Source organism: Neolamprologus brichardi, chromosome 20 (genome assembly GCF_056152115.1).
Source record: "Neolamprologus brichardi isolate AB-2024 chromosome 20, ASM5615211v1, whole genome shotgun sequence".
NCBI lineage: Eukaryota > Metazoa > Chordata > Actinopteri > Cichliformes > Cichlidae > Neolamprologus > Neolamprologus brichardi.
In genome coordinates, this window is record NC_142123.1 from 27,195,673 (window position 1) to 27,204,660 (window position 8,988).

Below are 8,988 nucleotides of genomic sequence, written 5' to 3' on the forward strand. Positions count from 1 at the left end.
CCCCCTCAAGCAGCTGCACAGCTTACACGCAAACATGTCAAATTGTGTTTTCATGTGTCAGTCGCAGGGGGTAATTATTCTGCAAACCAAGCAGCAACGTTGTTTTTAAGTTAAATGGAAAAGCTCTGTTTTTGCTGCTTCTCTGACAGAGGCTGATGCCTTTGGTTGTTTCTGTTGAGACATTCAGCCGTGAGCAGTTCCTGTTCCTGTTCCTGCCCCCCCCCGGTTGCTGTTGCTGGGACCAACCGACACTCTCACTGATGTGACATATACTAATCAACTATCATAGGGTAAAAACATGCATGTAGGTCATAGCGTAAATAAGAGGTTCGAGCCGGTGCTTCCCCGCTTATAAGCTCCACATCCTTCCTCTTGCTGAACGCAGCAAGGAGCGATGACTTTGACGTCGACACATGGTCGACATGTAAACAAAGCTGGCTGACCTGCCTCACCACAGATGTCATCACTGTGTTCCTTTGGGTTTGTTGTTGATATTGTCTTCGTAGAAACGGTGGAAAGGAACAAAAGAAAAAAGAAAAAAAGAAGTGTTGCGTGTGGTGTTGTGTACCGCTGAGTCTGTGCTACCAAAAGCTGTTGTTACAAATGAGGTGAAAGGTAAGGGTACGTGAACGTGAGGATGGCCACATAGTTGTGTGGGTGAGTGAAATGTTTTCATGGCTGCCACCCACGTCAACACACCCTGTTTCCTCTTGAGTAATCATGTCAGTCAAAGCCTACACACCACTACTACTATGATAATTCAAGCTGCTGTCTGTGATTTGATTATTTTTCAGCCGAGAGTTTTTGCTGTACAGTGTTTCATTATTATATTATTCTCCCTCGGCCTCAGAGGCATATGACCTCCCAACGGCTTCAACTACCTGTTTAAACTGGTTTGAGCTGGGCTTTTGTAATCCAGATGGCGCCATATTTTTTGCGCCGTGCCATACTGCAAGTTTTGGTATCAATCTATTAATCTATTAGCAAGTAAATGCAAGCCCAGTATTGCTAATGCCAATGCCGATACTGATAGTTTTAACTTACAAAGGCCGCTTACATGGGGGAGAGCAGTGTCCCATGATTTGTGAGATGAATCATTGATTTTTACTTTTTACTATAATGAGTTAATACAACAAAACACACCTTTCAACATTGCGTATATTTTGAAAGTGGGGCAGCTTTTCTTGTTTATATGTGATTTAAGCTATGAATAAAATAGACGTGACCGTCACCAAAAAAAGGCTCAGACTTTATTCAAACTATTTGAGGTATTGTTTTTTCTTCACATGTTTTTTAACACAATTCAGTGGGCTAGAATTCAGAAGCCCAGTATCGATACGATACCAAAACCCGCATTGGTATCAGTACTATCATACACCTCTAGATGGAAGTGGAATTTCTTAAATACACCGAGTACATCAGAGGACAAATTTTCACTTCCACAATATTCAACATTTTCGAGGAGTGGTCGTCAGAATAAAACAGGATGTTTGCTTTGTGTGCATGGCGATTCATATGTCTGGTAATCTAGGAAAGTTTTGGTGGGCAGCTTTGAGGAACAGTGCATTAGACTGAACTTTCAATATTGATATAAACTTCATTACCTTAAAGATCAGTGGGATGTTGTGTTTCCTTTCCTTTCCTTTTTTTTATTCCTACTTTAGTGAAGTGCATGCAGTCATATCTAGAGTCAGTTTCTCTGAGTGAAGTCTTGACTGTTTAAACGAGCTCAGATGCACATTTCTGTTTTCATTTCTTGACTATTTTCTTTCTTGACTATTGATTGGTTAGCAGTTCCTAAAGTAGCTGTAAGGCTGTATCCTACTTAGTGTTTACAAATAACTAACTAAATAATCAAACAGTTGAAATTTACCTAACTTGTTTAACTTGCTTTTTCATTTATGCAGTCATTGGACATCTATTGGCTTATTTTATTGTGACATGCAATAAACACAATCTAATATTTTACATAAACATGCTAATAATAATTGGTGACTGTTTCTTGGTAAAATGTACATGCAGTTTGTTTTTTAAATTTTACTTGGATGTTTTTGCATTGTGGTCTTTTTACTTTAAAAGTAAACTGTGCAAATAAATGATCACATTACCACAAATTTCAAGAAGACTCAGAAATCTATTGCATGTTAATATTTTGTAAGACTGCATGTAAAGATGAAAATGTGCTTTTTGAAGTAAGTAAACTTTCTAAACACTTTTTTCCCCTAATATTTTTACCGCTGAAAATGAAAGTCTTTTCAGATTTCATGTGAACTAAGATGTATAAGTTAGTTCCCAAATCATCACTGTTTTTGTACTGTACATTTTGAATGCTCTCCATTTTCACACGTTGAGAGTTTATTAGGATAAACTCTTCTTGATCACAAACGTTGCTCGAATAATTAAGCCAGCATTCGTTTTGCAAGGATGGCCTGCTCTTATGCAAGATCTGGGCAGGGAGGCTTGCTGCGTAGTGACCGCAAGTCACTTCTGCACGTCAGTCTTGAATTTTCACAGTCATCCACAGCAAAAAAATTGCAGAAGTGAACTAAGATGTTGAAATCTTGGTTCACTTCAAGACAGATCATGTACTGGTCCGTTTACCGTATCTCAGGCGGTTTGGCTTCCCGTTACAACTCATGGTCCGGATATCCGGTGTGCCTTTCACTTAGGAGGAGGAACTGTAATTAAAAAATAAAAATAAAAAGGCAAAATCAGTGTTAAAATCAGCCTTATATATTTGTTTTCATTGTTGCTAAAAAATGGCAAGGGTTTGGCTACTTTTGGTTCAGTTCTGATAATTGTTTGCCTTTAGTGTTAACTTACAGGGTCTATGTTTTTAGTGCAAAACTTCAAAACACTAAATCTATCTTCCAGATTGTTTTTCTATATATACCCACTCTGAACACTTAGACAGGGTTTAAATACGCATTTTTTGCAATATCGATAGGTCTTAGATGTGATCTTGCTCAGTCCTCTCCATCACTGAGTTAGTTTGTTAGATATATATATATATAAGAAGGTAATACATAAGAATACAAAGTGCAGTGCATGGGTGAATGTGGCTCATAGTTTAAACCTCTTATACTGGTCAATAAAACAGAAAAGCTCTATATAAATGTCCTGTTTTTTTTCCATTTCCAATCTCAGAAGCTTTCGAGTCTCAGACGTTTGTCACTCGTGTCAAAAGTGTCGTGTGGCATTGTCCTTCAGTAATAACTTCAGTTCCTCAATTTTGTGGACGCTTTTGTAAAATCAATCCTTTTTCTAAGGATATGTGTTGCGATAGTAGTATAGATTAATGGATCCATGTTTTTTAGGATTAAGTTAGACTAAAACTAGAAGGATTGCCTAAGGTACAGATATTTCGGCAGGAGCGATTTCTCAGTATTTAAGAGTCCCACATTACTCAAATGTTGCTCAATGAACCAACTGCAAGTCATAGAAAGTTCTCCAAACTGGGTGTTACCTGAATCTTGATTTAGTTGTACTTATGGTTGGCCGCATTGTGAAATGAAGCAACACTTTGAAGCATGGGAACAACTTCTTGCAAATTTAAAGTGCAGGTCTCATAATACAGAAGAAATATGGTGGGTTTTTTTTTTTTAATGTAAAAGTATTTTCTGTTTAGTTACTAGATAGTAAACTTTAGAAAGCGTATGAAGAGCAGGTAAGTAAAAATTTGAGGGACACACCTGGAAATGAGATTCATATCAAGGGCCCAAAAGAGCACGTATTTTACACAGCTAATCAATAATGTGTGTCTCATACAGCCCTTTCATATACAGTTTGGTCCACATAGCGCCCTCAACATTGATCCAGGAAAAGTAAAAGCTCGTTGATCTTTTGCCATAACTCTGACTGATGCCTACCCGATCTGTGACTCACTGCTTGCTGCTGTGTGGATTAAAACAGCAAAAACAATAGCAGAAAAGATGTTTCTGAAAACATAAATTCTCTCTTCACAGATAAAAGATACTCATTCTCCCTCTTTCTCCTTGAACTTTCTTTCTGTTGCAGTCTTTGTTAACTTGCAGGCACAGTGGAAGTATAACTGCTTTTTAGTTTCATGCGTAAAGACCACAGCTTCGACTAGGTGGTCCAAATTTTAAAGAAAGACAGATTTGATCCATGGGCATATTGTCACATGTACTTTAGGGTCACCGGGTTCAAGATATTCAGCAAAAGTGCATCTGTTTTAAGGTAATTAAATTTTTAAAAAAAACACACACAAAAGATGTGCAAACAGAAAACAAAAATGGCCTCACTATAGTACCTTGAGATACTTCAGTGCTCATATATAGATTAGCTATATTTTTGTACCATAAAGCTTCAATACTAAAACTAATGTTATAGAGCCACACATGCATTATCCTGCTGCCATAAATCAATAGCTGGAAATATTGGTTAACAAATGATGACCTGCTTGAATTATTTTGTTGCTAAAAACTATAGTATCCAGATGTTTTAGGGAATTATTGGGCCTTTCACGTTAAAAAAGCAAACAAAGATGAAACTACAGTTTTCAAGGTGTTGTTTAAAAGAACCCAACAAGCTTCAGCCTGATTTCTACTGATAGTCAGAAACATATCAAGCATGTCATTGTTATGTGTTGTTTTGCGTTTTGTAACTCAATGACAAAGCTGATTATGATGGATACTAATATGAAGCAACATCTGCAGGCAGCAACAACAATACTAGACTTAAAACACATCCATCTATCCACTTACTTATCCAGCTTGGGCGGCTGGCTCTTATGAAACTGCTGCCATAGGAATGTGCTGAACAAGTTACCAGTCTGTGAGATAATATGACAGAATTAAAACTATTAATCTAATAATACGATTAATATTTTTGGTCTGCTCAGTTCTGACGGTAGAAAAGTGAAAAATTAACACAAATACTTTAACACTTCCACAGAGAGTCGACTAGTTTTCTAGTTAAATGTTTTCACATTAAATCTGCTGCAAGATCAATGACTCAATGTGTATTGCAGCTTTTTACTCAGTCATGCACTAAAAGGACTTTCTGTAACAAGTCTCATTCACACAGACACACAGAGATTTTATCTTTGCTTCAACACTTTCTAATTCACACGAACTATGACGGTTGCATCGGAGGCAACTTCGAGTTCAGCGTCTTGTCCAAGGACGCTTTAGTGTGTGGACTGGAGGAGTCAGGGATCGATCCACCAACCCAGTCTACCACCTGAGCCACAGTCAGCTCCTTATATAGCTGAACACATATCATATGTCATAAAATACCTCGTTTGTAAAGGTATTTCATTCAGCAAACGCTGCATCACAATCATAATCAGTAGTTTTTGAAATGTTGTTTGTTCGTTTTTGCTCCATTATAATGTAATAAATTCACTCTGACAGCCTTCTGTGTGATATAAAACATGTAGTGTGCTCTTGCTGCAGTCAGCTGAGATTTTAAAAACAAATGAGAAAAAGGGATAAATTAAAGATAAATTACATTTTAAGAGCTCTTCAAGTTTATTTAAGGAAAAGCACAATCTGTTACAACATTATAACAAATTGTTCTGAGGAACAAATAACTGCTAACATATAAGAATGACTCACATATGAGAAAAATTCTTCAATTTCACAACAACTAGTACAAAGTGAGCAGTGGGATAACAGGTGTGTGTGTATAATGTGATTGTGTCCTGTGTGTTTGTATTGGATTACAGGAGACCAATTGGAGGAGCTGTGATGCAATGAGGAGTTTACGGTCAGACACTGCCCATTGACGGTAAAATGCGGACATGGGGGGCCGGGCTAAACACTGAAGCACAGAGGTCATCCTGTGTGGGAATTTCCCTCTTGCCTGTCAGCATGCGAGCCAGAAGCAGGGAAAGACTGAGTGGGGCTCCAGTAGAAAACGAAGGGGTCATCGAAGAAAGTATGCTGAGAATGTTTGAAAGAGTCTGTGCCAGCGCTTGCAGAGAGGACGAGAGCAACGGGAGCAAAGAGCCCTGCTGACAAACAATGGAGAGCTTCTCTGAAACATTGCTTTGTTTCTCTGATTGGCCTTGGGGATTAAAGCCAAACCACAACCACTTAAAGCCATTGTCGTGAACATAGAGTACAACAATGTCTTATTTAAATGTGGGTGTAGCATTCTTCGTGGGGTTGATGTGCTGGAAAGGGAGGATATTGCACAACAGTTAAAAGCTAAACTGTTCATCATGGAGTGTGTTGAAATATCCTAAATGTCATCTCTCACTGCACACAAACAGCATCACATAGTTTTTATGCTTCATTAAGAGAAGATAAAGTGAGTTTTTCCCCTCGTTTTTCTCTTCACTGTCAGTGTAGTACATGTGTCACTTCTTCAAAAAGAGAAAACCTAACAGAGGCACTTTTTTTTTGCTGTTTGAGGAAAGGGTTGAAAAACACTCCCCACCCTGAATTGTCATAGATATCCTTTAAAATCCCACCGTGCTCCCTTTTCTTTATCTGCTCAGTCTGGGATTTGCTTGCTTGTGACAGATATGTTTCATATTGTGCACACAGTGAACTGCGTTGTCAGGGCTTGGTAAATTCCACTGCAGACCATTTGTCAACTTATCGTGTCTGGTGTAGCTAACCTACTTCCATTTTTAAAAAAGAAACTTCTACATTTTTCCTTTTTCTTGACTTGAGGGTTAAAATAAGGTTTGCGCTCGCTGCCAGCCAGATCTTGGCTGTTGAAGCGTGACCTCAGGTTGTGCGAGGAGGTTAGTTGCTGATTAATTTCCATGCAACCTTGAACCCCTCTCTGGGGCAGTGGACCCTGCAGACTATTGACAGAGCAGTGTGCTAAAGATAAAGCCAACATTTCTGTGCTGCGTGCAGTGTGACCTGGTCTTTTTTTAATGCTTTTTTGCTGCCCTCAGCAGTATCGTTTCATCATAAACTGCCTGGATGTATTTCAGGATATGAGAACTTTTCTGCCAATCATTAAGTAAACAGAAGCACTACAGCTTTCAGATTTACTCAAAGAGCATTTTTTTTCTTAATTTTCAGGAATAAAAATCATCTTTCTATTTTATTTGTCAATTTTTCTCTATTTACCTTCTGATCAAACCACTGGGTGCCGTTTTCTGCTTCATGAATACACCACATGAGCAAATACTGTACATATAATGTAATGTTTCTTTTTTTTTAATGTCCTCCATCTCCAAGAAGAAATGTCAAATTCCTGCTCCATGTTTCATTTGGGGTGTATTTCAGTACACAGGCCTCAATTAAAAGATTAGGAATATGCCTTGTCGCTGAGCCAGTTTCTTATCTGCAATATGTTGTAAGAGAAATATGTGGTATTACACAGTCAGTCTGTGATGAGTAAAAGCATTAGACAAGCAAACGCCCCTTTCTGTCTGTCTGAGCCTTCACCTGCCTCAAAGGGACAAAAAAAAGAAGATTTACAAGTGAAATTGTTTAAACAAAGTATAAATCTGTTTAATTCAATAAAATATCAAGTACAATTAAAGCATTTCACCTTTCAATATTAAATAATTAGACTTATTTCATTCATTGCCAATACTATTACAAAGAGTTGCATCATTTCACTGCAGCACAACTCTTCCCTTGACAACCACTGCTCCAGATACACACAAAAAATGTAGAAATTCACTCGCATGTACGTAAAACCTGCACAGAAATACTGCATACACACACACACAAAAAAAGAAAACAAAAATCACATCTGAAAATAAAGCTAAGGTGACATGTGAAGAGTCGTGAATGATTGCGCAATACATGCACCCACTCCTTCAGTCCCATTCAAAGTGTCCTTGTAAACTGGTGGTCGCCGTCTTCACCTGTGAAGCGTACCGTTTTCAGCACAGTGGATTCCCTTTCGGCTCTAAAGTCCACCGATGATCAGACAACAGCACGGAGATCCGTGCAGAGTCTCCGGTGTGTGAATGTGTGTGTGTGTGTGTTTTAACACTGTCCGGTGGCAGAGAGCAGGTTGCGCAGGGTGGCCAGCTCTCTGGACAGCTGCTCCACTCGCTTTTGTAAACGATCGTTCTCAGCGGCCAGTTCCAGCACTTTGTGTTGAGTCTCCAAGTTGCGCATTTTGGCTTTGTCCCTGCTCTTCCTCACGGCGAGGTTGTTCCTCTCCCGCCTCACCCTGTACTCTTCACTGTCCTTGTCCAGACGTTTCTTTGCCTTCCCGCTTGACATTTTGCCGCTGTGCGATGGTGACCTGCTTTTACCTGACGGAGCAGGTGTGCCGGGCGGGCTGGAACAAGTCGAGGACGCAGTGGAGATGTTTCCGAGACTGCCACTAGTGGACTGGTAATGAATGTAGGACCTCATGTCAAAAGCAGACGAGCCGTTCTCCATCTTTGCGTCTTCTTGACTGTCTTCTCTGTCGGCGGCAACAGCAGCAGCAGCTCTGTAGCGGCTCCCGAGTTCAGGGCTCAGCACGCTATCCACGCGGGTTTCCTGCAGCTCCGGGTAACCTAGCGCGTAGGGCTCCCTGGGGTCCCTCAGGTTGTCGCACTGGCTCGTCTCCAGCTCGTTCAGTAGCGAGTAGTTCTTGTAGTTCTGCAAAGCTGCAACTCTTCTCTTGTTCTCTGCCAAGAAATCTGAGAAAACGTCCCCCTGCTGCTGCTGCGTCTGCGCCGCCAGTTGCGGGTAGTGCAAAGCTGAGTCCAGGTAAACACTGAAGTCTATCGCTCTCTCCCGCTCTTCAATGCCCAGCTCCGTCATCGAGTCACCGAGCCTCCAATATGAGCCGCCGCCGATGGGGCTGATAACGCTGTCTCTACTGTGGATAGCAAAGCTGCCCTCCTCGTAGAAGCCGGCCACTTCCATGGATCTTAACACCCGCCGGATTGCAGAAGCATGGAGGGCTGAGGTGAGACGCCCTGAGTGTTTTGGGTTGAGCTGTGAAATGCGTCTGAATGTGGTGAGTCTATAGCTCCCGTGACAACATGCAGTAAACTACTTTGAAGAACTTGTGCTCTGGGAGTGAGAGGAATTGACAGGTTCT

At 40.3% G+C, this 8,988-nt stretch overlaps 1 protein-coding gene across 1 annotated transcript; it reads right to left on the bottom strand.

The window, feature by feature from the left end:
• Positions 1-7,420: 7,420 nt before the first annotated feature.
• cebpb (CCAAT enhancer binding protein beta) lies at positions 7,421-8,988 on the bottom strand. Its single transcript, XM_006794096.3, has one exon. It carries the CDS (start codon positions 8,808-8,810, stop codon positions 7,932-7,934), a length of 879 nt encoding a protein of 292 aa, XP_006794159.1. The 5' UTR covers positions 8,811-8,988; the 3' UTR covers positions 7,421-7,931.